General features: G+C 36.1%; 1 protein-coding gene across 2 annotated transcripts in view; it reads right to left on the bottom strand.

Annotated features, from left to right (window-relative positions):
* Positions 1-10,004: 10,004 nt before the first annotated feature.
* The window catches only part of LOC124595517 (ribosomal protein S6 kinase alpha-5-like), a 405,565-nt gene continuing 393,168 nt past the window's right edge, over positions 10,005-22,401 (bottom strand). For both annotated transcript variants that reach the window (XM_047134283.1, XM_047134284.1), the window contains exons 8-17: positions 21,675-21,825; positions 21,401-21,562; positions 21,194-21,313; positions 20,885-21,106; positions 20,626-20,796; positions 20,321-20,527; positions 20,070-20,220; positions 15,175-15,389; positions 14,886-14,991; positions 10,005-13,961 (exon numbers count right to left, since the gene is read on the bottom strand). In XM_047134283.1, coding sequence (XP_046990239.1) covers positions 13,180-13,961; positions 14,886-14,991; positions 15,175-15,389; positions 20,070-20,220; positions 20,321-20,527; positions 20,626-20,796; positions 20,885-21,106; positions 21,194-21,313; positions 21,401-21,562; positions 21,675-21,825 — 2,287 coding nt within the window. In that variant the 3' untranslated portion in view covers positions 10,005-13,179. The remainder of the gene's footprint in view (positions 13,962-14,885; positions 14,992-15,174; positions 15,390-20,069; positions 20,221-20,320; positions 20,528-20,625; positions 20,797-20,884; positions 21,107-21,193; positions 21,314-21,400; positions 21,563-21,674; positions 21,826-22,401) is intronic.

Consider the following 22,401-nt stretch of genomic DNA (forward strand, 5'->3'; position numbering starts at 1 on the left):
ATGCCAACGATTCCATCCATAAGTGTCATAATTTCTGTAGAACAATAAGAGAGAGTTATTTCATTACATATATGGTCTATATTTTTGTAACTCATTTTGTGACAGGATCGCCAGACACTGCAGTAATGCTACTAAATTTCCAATTGGTAGACTTTTTTTTTAATATTTGTCTACCCTGCCCTCATTACAGGTAAATTCCTCTCATTTTGGGGTATGAGTGACCTGACCTTCCTTCTTTCTTGTTCATCTTCAATCTGACCCTCTCTCATTTTCAAGGAAGGAACTCTTAATTCTGAAAACTAGGTAGTGTGTTGCTGTTGTTTAATATCAGTTTCACACATGTCACCTCCTGAAGGCTGCCAATTGTGTCTGAAATGTATTAGACAGTATGACAATCTTCTCACCTGCCCTTTTTCAGTATCCAGATCATTGGGGTGAAACAACACATTTCTCTGTAACACTGCCAATTGTTGCTATAAGAAAAGTTTAAAGTTACAGGGTTGGCATGTTAGCAGAAAGACATGATGAAAACCATATACACTGTGTTGCAAGAGAAATGTTCAATATTCAGGGATATAACAGGAACAATCATTCAAATCAAAAGGGTATACTTTTGTACGACATTCATGTGTGATAGTTCAACTGAAATATTGCTTACTGAACATGAAAAAATGCTTTGAAAGACTACCAAAACTGAACTGAATGGAGAAAAGCAATATGAGTAGTATAAAACAAATCACATTTTAACTGTGATACATATGCACTGAAAAAAGAAAATAATGTAATCTCAAAGTGTAATATGGAGCTATTGCAGATATATAAACTTATCCACTTCAGATACAGAATGTTATATAATCCTCGCCAGTACAGTATGACCCCTCTCTCTGAAAGTAACATTTTAACAGCTGCCCAGTTTCATCTCTGTGAACGATCTTCTAACAAGTAAGCAATATATTATCTCACAAACTCAGTTCTGGTAGAACCAAACAAGGTATTTTCTGTATTCTTGCCAATGCTTTTGATTCTGTAGATCATAAAATCGTACCAGAGAAACTGTTGGTATATATGGTGTATCTTGACAATATAAAACAGGTTCTTCAACCCTTGAAAAACTGTAATTATGCTGATGACATGAGTCTACTGATAAAGGGTCCCCAATGCATTCAAACCAGGCACAGTCAGAAGAATAATAGAACAGGCTTACAACTGTTTCACAACAAATAACTTAACCCTTAATTTTATGAAGACTTGTTTTACGCAACAAAAAATGTGACATACAAGTAATGGCACTAGAAATAATTACATTCACACTGGATGAGGCTCCACAAGTGAAGTTTCTAGTCATTAAGATGAATAATTAATTGAGGGGGCACTAGCATATGGATAAGTTAACTAAAAAGATCAGTTCCACCTGCTTTGCACTTAGAAAGTTTTCGTATCGTCTATACCCACAGGTGAGATTGCTAGCATTCTTTTACTGAATACTGTCCTATGGCATAGTCTTCAGGGGGCAATGAAACTAAGATCAAAAAAGTGTTTATTCTACAAGAGTGTGCAGTGAGAAAATAAAAAAACTGATGACTCAACATCTTTCAGAAGCCTTTTCAGGAGCCTATGGATGTATGCCAATACACATATTTATATATTCTCTTATGGTATTCATGATAATAACAAAAGTGAATTTAGGTTGAACTATGCAACTGACAATAGCAGTATGAGAAATAAAAACCACTCAGTTGGTGACTATGCCTCTCTATCTAGAAAGTATCATTTCCTGGTGCAATATCTGTTACAGGTTACCAGCATATATCAGACAGGAAACTGAAAATCCCAATGATCCAAAGTAAAAGAATCTTAGATTACCCTCTACCACTACTATTTATCATCAGAATATTTGGACACAGCATAAAAATTCTATGTAACTCTAATGTTTAATATAAACAGTTTTTGACTCTGCCAACATACAGAATGATGACATCTATCTGTTTACATTTACATAAATGTACAATGTCTATGCTTATCAACAAAGGTGCGATTGTATGGGTCATCAACTGAAATTTGTGACTGGAATGATGATTATTTTTGGTAGGGAGGATACAGCATGTTATCTTGGATGGAGAGTTACCGACAGACATGGATGTAGCTTCATGTGTGCCCAAGGGAGGTGTATTAGAAGTCTTGCTGATCATGTTGTACATGAATGACCTTGGAAACAAAATTAATAGTAACATCAGATTTTTTGTGGATGATGCAGTTATCTACAATGAAGTAAGAGCGACTGAATCTGCACAAAGATTCAGCCAAGTCTTAACAATGTTTCACAGTGGTAGTATGACTGGCTACTTGCTTTAAATGTAATTCATAGTAATTCTTGTTGTTGTGGTCTTCAGTCCACAGAATGGGTTTGATGCAACTCTCCATGCCACTCTATCCTGTGCAAGCTTCTTCATCTCCCAGTACCAACTGCAACCTACATCCTTCTGAATCTGCTTAGTGTATTCATCTGTTGGTCTCTCTCTGCAATCTTTACCCTCCACGCTGCCTGCCAATACTAAATTGGTGATCCTTGATGCCTCAGAACATGTCCTACCAACCGATCCCTTCTTCTAGTCAAGTTGTGCCACAAATTTCTCTTCTCCCCAATTCTGTTCAATACCTCCTCATTAGTTATATGAATACCCATCTAATCTTCAGCATACTTCTGTAGCAACACATTTAAAAAGCTTCTCTTCTCTTCTTGTCTAAACTATTTATTGTCCACCTTTCATTTCCATTCTTAACAACAGTATTATGAAAAGTATAAACTGTGACCCATCCGTTAGAGGAGATGTTAAATCACAGACAAGCTCAATGATAAGATTGTTTGTTATACATTTAAGCTTTTAGACTAAAGGTGAAGTAGAAAACACACATTATCCTACATTCCTGTAACTGCCCTGACCTCAATGCACCCAATAGTCTTTTCCCCCTTTTCTCTACCTCTCTCCTCTTCCACTTTTCACTTCCCTCCCCCAACCCTCACCCCTTTGCCCCATGCCATAAACCTCCTGAAGTTAGCATCTGTTCTCAAAAGACCAGATACCATTGATAACCATGCAGCTTCTCTAGAATGAATTGATAATTAAATTGACACCCTAGCTGCAAACAGGTGTTGGTATACATCATTGGGGACATGTTGAAAATGTGTGCCCCAACCAGGACTCGAACCCAGGATCTCCTGTTTACATGGCAGACACACTATCCATCTGAGCCACTGAGGGCACAGAGGATAGCACAACTGCAGGGACTATCTCATGCATGCCTCCCGTGAGACCCATATTTCCAAAATGTCCACACCACTAAATTCGTAGTGTGCCTAATAGATGTTTGCCCATCACACTCATTACTCGTGGCAGATTAATCTGCCAAGTCCCGTACGAGTTGGGGTTTGAGAGCCGGTCAGGGCACACATTTTCAACATGTCCCCAATGATGTATACTAATGCCTGTTTGCAGCTAGGGTGTCGATTTAATTATCAATTCTTTCAACTGTGCCTGTCTGCAACTCACCATCTCCTCTACATGGTGAGTAGCAGCCTATACTCTTCTTCTTCTTCTTCTTCTTCTTCTTCTTCTTCTTCCATCCTGGACTTCTCATTGTTAGAAGTAATTCTCACAGTTGTCAGTATAATTCAGTTATCACTTATTCCATCCTGGACTTCTAATTGTTAGAAGTAATTCTCACAGTTGTCAGTGTAATTCAATTATCACTGGTCAATTTCTTGTGACATAAGTAGTCTGCAGTGGTTACTCATGGCTATTATATAACTTGACACAGTTCACATTCATAATGAGGTTTTTAGAAATGATGTATGAATGAATGAATGAAAAAGACAGTGGATAGATTAGTGATAAGACTATAACAAAGCCTGGAAAATGGGATCAAGACCAAACCGAAACAGAGCATTGGTTTTCTGAGTTTGAAATGTAAAATTATGCCAAATTGGCAAATAAACTGGGTGTGAAATGAGACTTGGGGGGGGGGGGTGATAGGACATATGGGGGGGGGGGGGGGGTGGAGGGTGTTGGGACAGTATGTTATCTTATTACCGTAGGCTGAGGCCAGGATAATTACGGGAGTAGAGCATGTGTTGTAAGGATAACTCCCATCTCCGCAATTCAGAAAAGCTGGTGGTGGAGGGAAGGATCCAGGTGTCTCAGGTAGTGAAGTAACCATTGAAGTCAAGTGTGTTATGTTCAGCTGCATGGGTGGCCATTTATCCTGGTGGACAGCTGGTTGTTAGTAACACCAGTAAAAAAAATCTGTGCAATGATTGCAGCCGAGCAGGTAGATCACTGGCGGAGACCTCCTTCCACGCAGTCACTACAATTCATCAGAATAGTGCAGTGTCTGCAGGTAGGATGATTAGGTCGGGATTTGTTTTGGGGTTGTGTATGTCTGTCCTTTCTTCTACTGAAAGACTGGTGTTCTGAGAAAGGGATCTGGGGAAGGTTAGTGAGGCTAAGCTGGAGGTAAGGAATTCCTGGAACATGACCAGCAGGTGGTTATGTGGGAGAGAGGAAGGATCACAGTTGGATGGTGGTATGAGCTGGAAGATGCAGGGTTCAAGGTTGGAACTAGGTAGGTTTTGGTTGGATGGATTGGCAACAAAGAATGCTTCCATTGAAGAGACTGGGAGAAGGAGAGTAGGTCTTTGACAAGTCCATCATTGTTACATATGAGTGTAGGGCTAAAGGTGAGGCCTTTGGATAGCCACATCCCCCAAAACTCCCTACCCTGTTGGAGTCTAGTCCCTGCACACTCCACCAGACAGCATTTCTCTCCCTCTCCCTCTCCACCCCCATCCGCATACTACTATTCCTTTTCCTTTCCCATCCCCCCCCCCAGATTGCTGTTTGCATCTCATGTGATGTTGCATTCCAGCCCGAGATACTGTAGTTGGCAGTCGTGTGTGCGTGAGGTGTACTTGCTTATGTGTGTATGTGAAAGTTGTGTGTGTCCTCTCTTTACTGATGAAGGCTGTGGCCAAAAGCTACATGTGAGTGTCTTCTGATCATGCCTGTTTGCAACTTGATATGTCTTCTTTACGGTAAGTAGCAATCTGTATTTTCCTGCATTGCTGATATTCCTACAAGGAGTTTCCATTGTTTGATAATGCAATGTAAGTGTGACTTGTATAAAAGTGAAGTTACTTGGTCATGGGGACACCTAGGATGCAAAGAGATGAGGGCAGTGGTGACATGGAAAAAAAAAGTAGAAATTTAAATTGCACTCACTACATATGGTGTCTTGATGTTACTGGTGGGTACCCTGCAAGGATACTCCATAGATCCAAATTCAGAAAAAAAATTGTTATCAATGGAGAAATTATTTCTCAGAAGCACAGTCAAAATTAGTACCACAATTTTTGTGTAAGATCTTGTTGTTAACAAGTGTAAGACATAGATGTTCCAGTCAAGGAAACACATACCCACATCCACTGCCAGATAAATGAACACTCTTTTGAAGATAAGATTGGGTTTCTGTTATGCCATGACTCCATAGATATCTTCTCCGAGGATCTATAGTCCTGAGTAGGTTTCACATTAAATTCTCGATTGGTCTTTTTTTATAATTCTCTCTCTCTCTTTTCTGCTGAAGGACCCCTAGTTTCGAAACATGGTGTTTATATGATTGATTTGTAACAGTGTCTACTGACTAGTGAGAATGATGGGTAACAAGAGTGAGGTTGGGGGATGGAAGATTTAACATAGAGTGTATTAGTATGATTAAAGGGCAAATACTGGCACAGCTGATGATCTGTCTCCTCTTTATAAAACATGTTTAGCACAAGCAGCCTTTTTATTCAAATGTACTTACCTCTTATTCTTGATCTTAGAGCTTTATTAGTTAAAACTCCTTATTCTCACAAATGTAACACTGTCAGTACTGCAATTTGAGAAGATGTTAGAATTGCAGGAACAGAAATTGAAACAGGTGAGGAAGGAACAGTAACTGCTAAGCTCCAAGTATTTTGTAGCAAAATGAGGAGAAATTTTGTAGAACTCTACAAACAGTACTATGAATGTTGGAACTAAGCAACTAAAACAACAGGCCTACATGGGCACATCTGGATGAACTGAGCAGACACTGCATATATTTTTAAGAGACAACAGCTTCTCTAACAGCCATTACAACTCTTTGTCTTCTTCATAAGGGAGAATTCTTCTCAATGCGCAAGTATGTAGGTAACACTAACCAAAAATGATAATCTTTTTTTTTTTCTCTTCTTTGATATTTATCCTGTCTGTGGTAGAGTTTGGTAATGATGGCTAATGACTTGGCAATTATTTTCATTTTATTTCTACAGCTACATGTCGTTCCTGTCTCCCCAAACATTAGATAGCCCAAGGGTGAAAAGCTTTGTGCATAATCTATCTGTATACTTCATTCTGTGTTTATTTGTATCCTGTGTCTTGTTTTAGGGTTGGAAATGAGGGACTGGCCTCAGATGTGACTAGATAAATGTGATACACCACCTAAGCACCGATATCTTGACATGTCAGATAAAACAGTGGCGTCCATGCACCTCAAGATACCGACAGATCACTGGGAAAACCTGAAGAGTTACTCCTACGCACTACATTCAGACTGCCAGTGTGTCAGATCAGCATTGTTAACTAGCATGGGATTCAGCTGGTGGCTGGTCCACCTTCCTGTGTTGCAATCCTGTGTACCATTTTCTAGTGTTACAAAATACCTTTATAAAAATGGAGAAAACTAAATTGATAATTAAAGTGTATATGCGCAAGTGCTGAGGAGGGGGGGAGGAATTTGATGCAGCTATAGACGAAATAGGCTACCTGCTGGGTGATTATACTTAAAGTGCAGCTTCTCACAAAGGTCCAATGTGGGCATTATCATATGGTAGTGAAATTTGGTGGATGTTCTAATGTGTTCATGTGGAACTGATGTAAGCTGGAAAAAAATTTAATCCAATTTTGTCCGCCAGGCACAAATCAGGTGCTGTGAATGCAATAAAAGACATACTGAAATTTTTTCATGTGTTTCAGATTAGGGAAAGGATGTGGGCAGAAAAGGTCAAACAAGTGAGAAAGCCATAATGTTGATTTTCTTATTAACCACAGCTTACAAAATTTGTTCAGTATGAACACCAGAGACATTGATGAGATGCTGTGCAATGCCAGATTAGCACCTGGTGGCCAAAATTGTAATTAATTTTTTTCCAATGTAAATCATTTCCACATTAATGCATTGGTATATCTACTAAGTTTCACTGCCGTTTGATAAATAGTGCCCACAATGGACCTCGGTATGTAGCTGCACTTTAATTTCATCATCTGGTACACAGGAAGAGAGATGCCTTCTTTTATCATCACTCATAGTAAGCCTGAACCCAGTTAGGTCATGGTCTCTTGTTAAATACCTTTCTATTTGATTTTAGCATGTACTGTAACGGACGTGTTCTGTCTGCACGAAACATGGAAACAGAGTAAATCATCTGAGGATAAGCCATAAGTACTCAAAATTGGTCTTTTTGTGCTGGTTGCTGCCATTCTAATACCATCGTTTTTCCAATATAGTGATTCTTCTATCCATTACTGAGAAAATACTGCTTCTCAGGGGATTCCAGGAACCAAACTTCAAGATTAAATCTACAAATATTCTATATCTAATACATTACAATGTATAGTGATATGTGAAGTACAGAGGTAGATTTTAATGTCTGAGAAATTCAGCATCGTCACAAGTTTGTGATGTTCTCATCCAGTAGTAGACCCTCCTACAATTTGATCCAGCACATTTTTTACTCATGTTATCAAGGAATTTGCCCACATCCTGTTCCCAATCTGTTACATATGGAAACATTTCTAATGTCTTTCTTGCATTCAAAGCACAGTTATTTTATCATCTCTGGCACTATAAAGACAGCAAGTTTGATACTTAGAAAACAATTTAATGACAATGTGGTATCAGTTTTGATACCTTTATGTTATATTCATGGCTATATCTTTCCATCATTAAATAGATTTTAAAAAATTGGTGCTCAGGTTAATGTTATTACGGCTCTGAAAATGTGGAATTGAATGGAATGAAAGTTCTTTATTCCACTTCCCAGAATTAATGTAAATATTTTTCATACTTATATTCTAGCTTTGAGTCACAAGTACAGTTTAGAGCCTGTATGAAGCTCTAGTGACTTACAACATTCTCTTTGTTGAACCGTTTCTAAATAAATAGTGTTAGCACACTTTATATTGTTGCGTCTTTTATTTAACTCATGCAAAATTTCTATATTTGGCAATCATTGGTGCAGTTCTCCAGGCTAAGCCAATATCTCTTGAAAAGTGGAATTGTCAGGTTGCCTACACCCTCTTCCAGAGTACACGAATGTACAAAAACATGTCTGCAATTACAATAATTTGCAGCCATGCCTTACTGCTTAACTAATGAATAACAGATAATGAATTATTATTGCATCAACATGTTTTACATGCAGAAACCCTTGTGATTACACATTGATTCTGCCTACACAAGAATTTAACACAACAAGTTAATACTAATTTCAAGGACATAGAAGACTAAAGGTTGGTCCCATCAGGTGGCACAATACACTGCATATTAGCTGCTTATGGTGGATTGAAAAATGAACTGTAATTTCAAGGTCTTAATTAAATACAATGCCACAAGTGTCTTTCAAATTTGGAACATGCTATTTTACTTCACACTTTTAATATTCTAGCTTGCCAAGAAAAACTTTTCTCAGAGAAATATGTGAAATAAGGGGCAGGTAACCAATCACTTACAGCACATTAGTGAATGGAGCACAGGAACATCTGACAGAAATACCCGATACTATGTATACTATCGGTTCCTACATAGGTTAAAATTATCTCAGCTGTTTCACTAAAAGAATTTATATGATTTTGTATATAATATAATATATTATATTATATTATATATTTCAGGCGAAATATATACAATGAAATTAATTTGTTACACTCTGTATGTACTCTTCTTTTAAGAATAATTGAAATTGCAAAACTTTTGTCATACTTAAAATTCATATTATTAATTGCACAATCTAATGTGAATTATTTAACTCATTTCTGGATTAATTTATAAAATAATGATATATTTGTGATAATTCATCTTGTGTTTGTAAACTCTCTTTCTTTGTAAATTTTTTGCAGTATTGTTAGTACCGCAGAATGTAAGTAGTGGTGGGCATACCTCAGATTTTGGTAATCTTGTCTCTAATAATTTAATCTGTGGTGTGATAAAAATGGATATAGTGAATTTACCGTGGTATAGAAGAATGGGATAAAATAAAAAGATATTTATAGCAACAGGCAAATATTTATCAGTTATTTAGTGCAACAAGAATTTGCAATGTTAAATCAAAATTTTCAGCAGCAAGAATGTACTCCTAGACACAACAATACTTTGAGCCACTGACAACAACAACAACGAGATAATGAAAATAAGTTAAAAGTTATTATTTTGTCTATCTTACACCTCTTGAAACTTTTGAAAATAGTGAAGATACTATGACAACGAGTTTAATAGTGATGTGTGGGAGGGTAAGATTACTTCACTCCCTGGGCCATGGCAAGATGGGAACATTGGTTTGGACACCACTGCTATTTTTTGTACATCTCTAAGTTTTGCTCGTTTCTGTTCTTGACTTAACAATTTTTTTTCACTATATCTGGGATAAGTAAAACTCACTAAGCGAAGCTTATCCATACAGTGGATGAATTAAAACAGCTATTTACTGTAACATTTAACTGAATTCTTATGTACTTCTTTGTCTTTTGCTTACAAATGTACATTACATTCTTCTTCTTCTTCTTCTTCTTCTTGAAGTTCAAAAGGTATCTGTTACTAGTCACATTAACAAAAATCTGATCTCAATAAGAAGTGCAACAATTTTGGGAGGATAGGTAATATATGTAGGTATAACATATTCATGAACAACTACTACTACAGGAGAATTAATATAAATTCTATAGATATCTTTATTTAAATCCCAAATTCAGTATGGTATATACACATATAAACAGAAATATTAACATATTTAGAAATAAATACCGTGTAGATTTCAGTAAGCAAATGAGTGCTACAACTGTATCATAAGCAACAGTTCACAGAAAGATTCCACTTCCTGAGAATAACATCTTTTGATGAATATTCTGGACTTACAAAAATATATTCATGTGTAAAATCAATTGATGGCATGCCTGGTGAATCTACATCCAATTAACAGCATTGATGGTGAGAGAGACCACATAAATAAATATTTTGTGTTAATCATTCAGAAAATAGGCAGTTAACTTTATTACAAGGTTCCTTGCCATTCTTGCTACCGAAATTTTTATTTTTGAGGATAAAATACTGAACAATTAATGAAATTGGAGGAACAGATCACTTTCTGAATACAAAACAAACATAATATAACCTTATTTCTGTAGTAACATGATTTAGTACAAATTATGGCATGAAACAATGTGAAGTAAGCACATTATATTCATTTATTATTATGACAGCTTATGAAAACACAATTATGTAGATACATTATAAATAATTTTTTCATAGCAACCTGAGACTGTTCAAACACACAGAAGCATCAGTCAAAAAATTAATGGATGGATCAGTGTTAAGTAAAGCTCATCTCTCTCTAGGAGAATCAGTAAGTATTTAAATCAGTGGCTGAAATAATTTTTCTATGATATCGGAACTACTTTCATGGAAAGGATTACAAACTCACTTCACAGAAAAACTTTTCTGTGATTTTAGGAATTTGGTGATGGTATTCATTTATTAATATATCAACAATAATCTTTTGCCAATAGTTTCATAAACAACCAGCTAACAATGATGATAAGTCAACATGTCCCTAAACAACTGAGATGGTTAATTTATGAGTGCAAGTCAAAATGAAACAATTTCACAATTTTAATCATTATCACAAGCCATTGCACATTTTTGGTATAATTTTACATTGTCACAAAGGACATTTAGATATATATACTGTAAATGATCATCAGGGACAAAGACAAACCATGGTCATAATTTGTACCCACCTCAAATCACAGTCAATCATTAATAAATTCTTATTTCTAGCTGAATAACCGAACTGCATTCACTAAGACTGGAATCAGACATTTTTTAGAATAATCCTAAAAATAACAACTGATATTATTTATAATATATCTTAGCACAGCTACAATCACTAAATATAATTTGCAGATATACTAATATAAAAAAGTGATCACACCATTCATTTCAAAACAAATGCCCCTATTCTTCTTCAGTATCAATGATATTAAACTAAATTAACACAAAAAGGAATTACTTGAGTTATGCATTATTGTTGGAGTGTATACAGTTCATTCTAATGAAAAAACACCACATTTTATTCTTCTGATGTGTACCATTGTGTAGAGAAGAAATTCATACAGTGTTTGAAGCAAAATGAGCAAGCAAATCTCTAACAGAATTTAATAAAAATACATCACCTTCCAAAGACACAAAGTTTATCATTTCAAGAACAAATCATACAATCCAACTTAATGTTGGACTTCATACACGTACAAACCAATCAAGTGCAACATACACATCCTGTAACTCATCTGTATTTCTCTTTGGCAAGCAATTATGAAAGTTCGTTTTCCAGCAATGATAAATATAAACTTACTTGTGACAATTTAAATCAACAGTTTCACAACATAACTGAAACTAAGTTATGACATGCTTGTTTTTAAGATGCAGATAACTAATTACCATGTCTGTGGTACAACAAAGGGTACTAACACTGACACAAAGGCCTAAAATACATTTTCAGTCTCAATTGCAAAAAAAAAAAACAGACATTTCTGAGAGTGAACAAATTCATCACTGTCAGTGGCTGCAGCTATTCAATTTTTTGCATACACGCTTTGAATTAAATAATCATACTTGATATACAGGAAAGGTAATACTTCATCAATTACAAGGAGAAAACACATACTCCTTGTACTTTCACCTTGTGAGTAATTATAATTAGATACACAGGAACAACAGTGCTTAGATACCAGAAACAAACAAATGTTTCTGATAAATCTATAGGTAAAACCTTTGAAAGTCTAGCTTGCTTCTTATTTAAGTTTGCAACACATTTACTCACGCACAGTAGTCACTGATTCACACATCACAATGAGGAGGTAATAAAATCATTGCCATGTAAGTAACTTTGTGGAAGCTAATGTACATTACCCTCCTCTCAACAGCCACCAAATGCAAGGTAAACATTTAATCAAATCTTGTAAAATCATCCACTCATCTGCAATGGCAAATGAAATTGAAAATGTTAAATGGATATGTAGCTCTCACATGCAGCCTCACCATACAAAACCTGCCCCCTTCAAAAATAACAAACATTTCAGAGGTCAAAAAACTACACAAAATTTTAGTCAGATTTTTACCTAGAAGCATGACATATATTGCAGTACAGTTTATTCTAAATTCACAATGCAGTACTCTTTTTAAATACTCAGCTACTGTGCGTTTCGACTAGTCTCTTACAAAAAATATTTGTTACCAATATATCGTCACACTACAACAGGTACAAAAGGATATACATGTGATGACTTAAGAAGTTAACATCAGTTTCTTTTTTAAAAATACTCTAATGTTAACGGCACATTATTAAAGCACCGTAGTTTCAACTCTGCAGTAACTGTGTATAGCTCTCATCTTCTGTTCCCTTTCATATTTATAGCAACTGTCACAATATAGATACACACCATATACATTCTGCAAAATAAACAATTGTCTTTTCAACAAGTACATAACATTTCTTCATTTAGCAAGTAACAATGACATAAATTTTCTAAAAGAAAACAAAAATATATTATTAAGTCCCTTTGTGTAAACAACATATTTCAACAACACCTTTTGCATCAGCTTGTGCAATTCAATTGCACCTTACAAAAAGCCATATAATATGTGTAATTAATGTTTCTCAAAGTGGGATAACCACTTTTCCATTTGCAAGAAAGTATCTATATGCAGAGTCTTCAAGCACTGTCACAGGCGACTAGGCTTAAGAACTATGTAGTTAGTCACACTTTTACATCTATGACTCCTGTACTCAGTATTGTTTATTACATAATTCTTCCCACCTGACTAAAATGCTTACTCAACTGTAATAGTTGGCATCCTCTTTGACTTCTTTTCTGCACCATGATGTCTCTGTCTGTGATGCCTTTTGTGGTGCCTCTTACAAGCTGTTGATGTCTCAGTTTTAACAGGCATTTCAGGGGTAGTCATGCGTGAGGATGATCCAGAGCTTGAACTGTCGTCTAGTCGACGCTTCTGAGATGCTGATCCAGAACTGGAACTGTTGTCTAAGCGTCGCTTTTGAGATCTAGTCAAAGGACCTGTGGTATTTCTTCCAAGTTGTTCCCGAGAAGGTCCTGGGCCCACATCTTGATGTAATGCCCTGTGTGATGATGTTGCTACTGCAGGAGAAGCACTTGGCACAGGTAACTGTGCTTCTTGTCCTTGTACTGAAATACTCGTTTCGGATGGAACACGTCTCTCCGTAGGTGCTGGTAACCGGTTGCTAATTTCTCCTAAACTTTGTGACACTTTCATTCCCGATATATCAGTCGTACGATGCTCAGTGATCAGTACTTCTGAATCTGAGACTGACTTCTTCCACTTTTTCCTTACAGGAGATAGCACAAAATCACTGTGTCGTTTCACTCCACTCTGTCCACTGTTGGAGCTTGAGGAGCAGCTGGATTCATCAGAAGAAAGACTGGAAAGATACTCCCTCACTCTTGCTTCTCCAAAATTGAACACCTTGTTGCCATCCTCTTGGCTGCTGCTAGCTCGTTTGACACTTCCACTCCCAGTAGAATGAGTGGACCCAGACTGACTGACTTTTACTGGAGTCTGAATTGATGAAGTTCCTAGAAAAAAAGATTGCAAGAACTGTAATGCTGTTGACTGAATGACACAGAAGGAACTGAATGATTACAAACAGAATTAGAATACCAAAATTTGGAACTATGTGCAACATTTTTACATGTATCACTGTTGACTAAATTTCTATAGATACAAGGTGAGTACAGATATTTAGTGCATCATTAGTTTTTTTTTTCTTTTGAAGACAAATATTCTGAAATAATCTTGCAGAAAGAGGGTTTGGTTTTATGGTATTCTCTTATATCAGCATACCTGAAGCAAATTTAATAATAAATAGCTGAAGAGATGTTGAAAATCTGAGTATTACTTCAGAAACTACTACTTTTAGGAATGTTTGCAAGTACGAAAGAGAAACATGTTGATCGCTGGGAAGATTAAAAGGTCTGATTAAGGCTGTGGACAGCAATTATGATTAAGGTGGTTGCCGGGGAGGGAAACTATATACTCCAAAAAATCACTGAGCTTTGTTCAGTGCACCTTAAAGTGTCCAACACATGTTACCAGTTAGCATTACCATGAAGCCAGAAGGTTAGAAAGAAAGGTAAAAATGATTATTGATAATGTTAAGCAGTTATATGGGGCATTACATTCAGTGTGAAATAAAATATATATGATGCACAGCTAAAAATATTTTATGATTAATTACATTCATCATTTGATGCAAACGAAAAAGAAATCGTACTAAAGAACATTACAAAGCCCAAAGAAAATAGCGGAACAGGCTTTACAAGAGAAACCATGGTAAATTTTATTGTACGTGAGAGTAAAAGTAGATATGCAGACATATGACAGTTTTATCATTAGTGAGTATACTACCTATTGCTCATGTTGTTGAATTAGCCAGTAACAGAAAGAGCTCAGATAAAACAACAATAACATGATGAAATATTAAGTGGAAAAAAGCTCACCTGAAGAGCTCGAAGTTGAAAAGCTACTCGATGTTGAACAACTTCGAGCATCAGTTGAGGATTTCTTCATACGTCTGCGCTGGGCTAATTTTGCATTTACCACATCCTGAAACAGACATTGAATGTAAAACATACATTGTAAATAACATTTTTAAAATAGGTATGAACCTTGGGTGATTAAAAAAGTATGTTGTCAAAACACTTTTTAATGATCTGTTGAAATTTGGTCATAATATGACACTTCTGTTTCACCACACCCATAAGCTATAGAACCAGGTAAATTACTCACCTGCAGTCTGAAACCTTCTTTTTGTGCCTGGTAGAAGGCATCAAATGTCTGCTTAACTCCTATCTCTGCAGAACGTGTTGAAGAGCCAGCTGTGAGAACATCAGGTGTCATTAAGGGAGTTGATGGGTACAGTCTTGTATTGCTGCCCTTGAGCCATTCATTTGAACGCAAGTCACTCATTCGTAGTCTCTTTTTTGGATCAACAGTCAGCAGACCTGCAACGTTAATAATATTTTGTTACATAACTGTTCATATCTTCATTAATGAGCTATCTAAAAAACGTTTCTGCTATGTAGTAGAACACTTTTCATATTTACATGACAAAGAACAAGTAGTGTGACAGTTAATATTTATCATTTACTTTCAATGATGATCAGTATTTTCCGTTACAAGTGGCCCCATAATAATTCACTTGGACGTCTAAATCTGAGTTTTTGAAAGAAGTGTGGAGAATACAGATAAATTGATTGCTAGATAAATATCAATTTGAGAGCTATTTTTATTGCCCAATCTAGAACATGCCTTGCATAGCAAAAGTTCGCTAAATTTGGCAACTCTGACACTGAGGTATCTGCCCCATAAATACGCATTTAGTGAATGATTAATGCAACAGCACCAGTTATGTGTTATTTTCAATATGCTAGTAAATTCCAATGTGATCCAAACTGACATCGTATATTTTAGTTGGTATGTGACAGGAGTATACATTTACAATGACATTACAACCTGATGAAATCATATCATCATCTACAGATGAATGTTAGTGATTACATAACTAAATGACATGTAAATGTGAGAGGCTGTTGCCCATAAGAGTAGCAAGCTGCAACTGGAACCAATCGCGAGTCAGACAAGCATCTTGTGATAAGTGAGTTGGAAAATAAAGAACTGAACGACAACAAAGGTTGAGGTGTGAGTAAGTGGAGCACCTCACTTCACAGGGTTGGTATCACTACGGCACAAGATACTGCTTCCACTCTGCTTCTGTGACCCATCCTAGTGTACTGTTCAAGTATGTATGATCCACAGTAGGTTCGACAAAGTAATGTTATTAAAATTTTATCGTGAAGATCAGAATGGATGTTCAGCGGTTTTGCTGCCATGGGAAGCAACCACTGCAGAGAGAGTAGCCTCAACAGTCAGTACCTGAAGCAATACACATTATCTCAGGAAAAGTAACTTACAAGAACACTAGCACCTGTTTCTAACTAGAAACCTAAGAAAATCCTTTAGAGTCTAGATATACTGATTTAAAGGCTGTGAAGGTCAGAGTGCCTCAATTACAGCAATAAATGGTCATTAAGTCAATTCTTCATTCATGAACAGAACGAATGGTGCATTAAATCTATTTACTCTCTTATGACAATGGTTGTCACTTACAGAGAAAGTACACAGATTTGCATCTATGAAGAGTATAAGAGTAAGCATAGCAACTAGTAATTTGATGCAATGATATTGCAGAACCGAAAGTAAGCTAAAATTAAATATGTGAAAATGGGCTGAAGAACTTTATTGCAAATCACAAGTCTTTTCAGATTTTCTCTCACCCCCTCTTTTAATTCTTTCCTTTGCTTCTCTCTATCCCAGCCTCAGAATTTAATGTCTGAAACAGTACTTTGTAGGGGATGAGGTGGAGGGGAGGGGGTCCCAAAATTTTAAGCACAACTGAAGACATTGCAATTTTGTCATATAATGACATGGTTGGAGACCGTGGCTGTTATTTGAAGACAAACGTTGATGGTGTTGAGACACCAACCAGCCCCAAATTTATTTCAATTTCCTTTATTCGAAAGGTACCTTTTACCAGTTTTGAATCATTACAATTCATCGTCAGACGGCTTTCATGCTTTCATTAGAACATGTGGTGCATTTTTTACTGATCAGTTGCTCTAAAATATAATACATAATTATAAGCATGTCACACAGATGGTTGTGTTACAGTTTTGCATTGGGATGTGACTCATGTGAGATGCCGGTTTGCAGTACTTGTTTTCATAGTTTCCATCCAGCACACAGCGTTCATAGTTTTCGCCACATTCTCATCATTGCTCACATAAACCTGTATAACTGAGTGCTTCAGATTTGTCACCGAGTACATCATTTCCACCACATCCCTACCGTAGCACACGTAAATTTGTATCACTGACCACTTCATATTAGTCACAGGACAGACTTTTAACATGCACTGCATGTTTTGATACATGCAAAGTGTTTACAAACATATGAGTGCCATAGATGCTATGGTATATTGTAACATTATAAAGATGCTCCATGCTTGGAAAAAGATCATATATTCACTTACGTAACGGAAATGCTTTTTACACCAGTACAGAGACACACTGATTTTGTTAATGTTAGAACGAATACTGCTACACTAATTATAAAGATGTTCCATGTTAAAGATTTTTTAAAAATTTGATTTGGTGTGATAGTGGGCCTATGTATGGGAGAGCAGCATATTTAGGTTTGGCTTCTGTGGCACACTGATTTGGTCTGGAGTGCATGTTGTGTGGATTGCTGCTAAGTGGATCTGTGGTTTTTGTTTGCATTTTGTTGTGGATCATACCAAATAGCAAACTTATTTAAAAAGAAAAATATCACAATCAGCTTTTCCACAAATAATAAATTACAAAAAAAAAAAGTAATTCATGACGTAAACACCACCAAGATCCCCTACAGTAAGTCAGGAATATACAAGCTCAAATGCCCAAAATTCTACATTGGACACACAGGCAGCAGTTTGAATTTAGATACAAATAACAAATTGATGCTTTAAGGCTTGGCAACTTGAACAAATCTGCATTTGTAGCCCATATTGCTGAAGAAAACCATTCACCGAGAAACATTGAGAAAAATTTAAAAATTTTACATCTGACAGAAAAGGGAGCCACTATGAATATACTGGAAGAAATAGAAACACACACACACACACACACACACACACACACACACACACACACACACACACACACACACACACACACACACAAAATATATATATAAATAATGAAACAAACAAAAACAAAAAACCAGCCCCCCCAGACTATATCCTTAATGAACAAACTGAGTTGGCTAACACCCCTTCCTGAAAAATTTCCAAAAATTATTTTCCACCATGCCTCCTACACCTATATATATAAAATTAACAAAAATCTTTGACATGGAATATCTTTATAATTAGTGTAGCAGTATTTACTCTAATATTCACAAAATAAATGTCTCTCTGTACTGGTGTAAAAGGCGTTTCAGTTACGTAAGTGAATATATGATCTTTTTCCAATCATGGGGCATCTGTATAATGTTACGATATATCATAGCATCTTTGGCACTCATATGTTTGTAAACACTTTGTATCTATCCAAACATGCAGTGCATGTTAAAAGTTTGTCCTGTGACTAATATGAAGTGGTCAGTGATTCAAATTTATGGTAGGAATGTGGTGGAAATGTACTCAGTGACAAATCTGAAGTGCTCAGTTATACAAGTTTGAGTGTGCAATGATGAGAATGTGGCGAAAACTATGAATGCCATGTGCTGGATGAAGACTATGAAAACAAGTATTGCAAACTGGCGTTTCACATGAGTCACACCCCAATGCAAAACTGTAACACAACCATCTGTGTGATGTGCTTATAATTATGTATTATATTTTATGACAACTTACCAGTAAAAAATGCCCCACATGTTCTAATGAAAGCACGAAAGCTGTCTGATGATGAACTGTAAAGATTCAAAACCGGTAACAGTACCTTTTGAATAAAGGAACTTAAAATAAATTTGTGGCTTGTTGCTGTCTCAACACCATCCTCGAAGACTTTACAAGAGTACATAATATGGTATTAAACAATAACCAACAAAAAGGGCAAGAAATTCATGATTCCATAAGCATATCAAAAGAGGAAATATGGTTTATTATACATAAAGATTAATTATAGGAAAGCTTTGTGCAAGATGGTAGCTTCATTTCCTTTAATGCCAATCAGAAAATGAAATCCTAAGACAAATAACTGAATTGCTTTGACAATGATTGACATTAATGTCAATGAGGCATCATGCAGCATCAAACAAAACGCCATGTGGGAGCCAGATGCCAGTCACCTAAAAACAAAAAGGGCGTCTCATGGTCAAAAATTTTCGACTAATGTTTTCTGGGATGCAAACACAGGTTCTTCTTATTAATTACCCTGAAAATCATAAAATAATAACTGGCAAATACTATACTAGTCTTCTGGATAAACTGGACAAAACAATACATGAAGGATGGCATGGACTGCACAAGAAAATAGTCAGGTAGATGCTTCTGCCCACAAAGGTGCTTTGGCAACTTGAAATCTAAAAAACTAATCTTTTACTGCTATACTATTCACCTGATTAAGCACCCACTGAATTCCACATACTTCCAAGTATTAAGAATTTTGGGTTAGAAAACATACGAGTTCAATGAAGAACCAATTGCTGAAGTATATTTTGTACAATTTACAATCAAACTTCTGGGGAGGAATCCTTGAAATGTTCAACAAATCATGTACATCATAGTAACAGTTACATCACGAAGTTGATGCATTTTTTCATCTAAAAAGTGACCATTCCTTGTCAAGTGTTGTACTTTTTACCTTGCCTTTGCATTAACACTAAGCAATCATATTCACAGCTTTGTCATTGGACAGCTGCTATCCTTTACTAACCAAACATTAATCTTGAAAGGAAACCGATAACTGGGTCAGGTAGTTGGTATAATATGTTTGATCAATACCGTACAGTGAGTGTAATATTAGTCAGATCAACTTATGACCTTTCAAAAAGTATAAAAAAATATAGGCACCATGACAACTGGGGAAAGTAAGATGTTAAACAAAAGTTGTTTTTTCTATGAGCATAAAATTACTTCTGCATACCTTTGGTAAGGTACTTTGCTTGTGAAGATACATGTGCCCAAGCATCAGCATTAAAGTTAAACTCTCCTCCTTTTATCCGCGCCATAACAGCAGCTGCACTATCATCCCTTGATCTGGCGTGGAACGGTGCTTTCCCAGATAACATTGTGTACTGTAAAGACAAGTTGTTTTATTTTAATGCATCAAATTTTGCAGGTTTTTCATGTAAGTATTTCAAAATTAGAAAAATAAATTTGAAAAAGAAAACTTACCAAAATTACTCCTAAACTCCATAGATCACAGTTCTCATCATACCCATCAGCACCTTGATTAAATGCCTGTTTGAGAACTTCTGGTGCTGCATAATGTAAAGTGAAACACGGTGTATGCATAGGTTCCTTTTCTTGCTTCAGTCGTGCAAACCCAAAGTCCACTATTTTGATTTCTGCCATATCAGAGTCATCAGTGAAGAGCAGATTCTGCAATGAAATTTGTATAATGAAATGTGAAGGACTGCACTGCAGTTGAATTACCAGTGAAAACAGAAATGCCTAGTTACTGAAAAACTCAAAAGTACCTCTGGTTTGAGGTCCCTATGAACAACACCTCTGGAATGCATGAAGTGTACTGCTGAGACTAACTTGCGCATTATCTGACTTGCCTCACTTTCAGTGAAATGTATTTTCTTTCTTATCCTTTCAAGCAGCTCACCCCCTCTTAGCAGTTCCAGAACTAGATATGTATGCGCCTGCAACATGCCAGAAATTTAGCAATTATATATGCATTGTATTTTCTGATTATATTTAGAATGCACTGTGTCTTTCAAAAATGATTACCTCATCATGATACACCTCATGCAAAGTGACTATGTTTGGGTGTCCCTGGCATGCCCTTAGCAAATTTATTTCCCGTGTACAGTCAATTTTCCGGCTGACAATCTTTACAGCATACTCTTGTCCTGTCTTCTTATGGCAGCATTTACGACAGACAGAAAAGCTTCCATCTCCAAGAATGCCTTCTGTCAAGTTAATTTCATAATTTTCAAAAAATGGAGACTCCTGTGGAAGTAAAAACAGTTAAATACAGATAATGTTCTGTGTATTCTATCTACTTGTTCATGAGTAAATACAGTGTTAGTGTGTTACCTTTATTTTACAAGACATGATGGTTGCACTGTTTGGCTTTTTATCTGTGTTCGCTTGGAATATTTCATCACTTATAACATTTTCACTGAACAGAACAGATGGTGCCACATATGAGTAACCCTGAAAACAAGTAATCATATTAAAAGAGTTATTCTTTCTATTATCAATACATTATACTAAGTGAAAAATCTATCCCACCCAACTCACCTTGAAAATTTTATCGAAATTAGGGGGGACAATAGCAGGTGAGTCAGTTGGTGTCATCTTAGTGAATTCATCTGAGAAGTTACTCGTATCCAGCTCATTGGTAATTTTTGGAACAAAAGGTGCTGGAATGTTTTTCTGAGCCAGATCTGCCCAATTTGTGCCCTGTAACACAAAGTTTAATACATTTTAATTTTACAGCACATCATAAACATCTGCTTGACTACTTAAGTCTAGACTATGCAGATTTTGTAAGACTTTTTGTAGAGCAGTTTACTTTGAAGAAAGGATGTCTCTTCAGTTCTTCTGCATCTTCCTCTCCACCACCCAGGCGCTTTCGTGGATCTTTCACAAGCAGCTTCGAGATGAAGTCAGACACTTCTGGTGAAAGATGATCAGGTATTGGTGGATTTGTCTTGAGAATTCGTCTGAAAAGTAACAGTAAACGTTTTTGTCAAAACTGCTCATGTATCTGCACTAAGCATGATGAAATTATAGTTTTCATTACAGAATAAGAATGTGTCTAGTACTTTATTTGCAGGAATTGAAATATAACCTGAGCTTACTCTGACCTTGCCTAGTAGAAAATTGTTTCGAAGTTTTTAGCTGCAAATAGGTATTCAAGTACAATATCAAATAAGTTAACAATACACAAGAAAGAATATGAGTCTATATAGGATACAGCTGAATACATGTGGTGACTAATGATGTTAGTGCTGGACAAAGTTTACAATTATGTCATAAAACAACTTTTATGTACAGTGCTGGAAAGATATTTAAGACCACCACCTAATATCACTTACCTCAGTGCTGCCTTTAGATTACTGCTAATTTACTTTGTTAAAAAATGATCATCACCTAATTGTTAAGGGGAAATGGTCTAGCTCAAAAGTGGCTCCTCATAAACTGTGAGTTTTGGTAGAAAAATAGAACACCTCGTGGCCTTTACTACAGTGCATTAAAAAATTTGTTTCAGCCTATTTTTTGGTTTTTCTTTTTCTTTT

Source organism: Schistocerca americana, chromosome 2, assembly GCF_021461395.2.
Source record: "Schistocerca americana isolate TAMUIC-IGC-003095 chromosome 2, iqSchAmer2.1, whole genome shotgun sequence".
Lineage (NCBI taxonomy): Eukaryota > Metazoa > Arthropoda > Insecta > Orthoptera > Acrididae > Schistocerca > Schistocerca americana.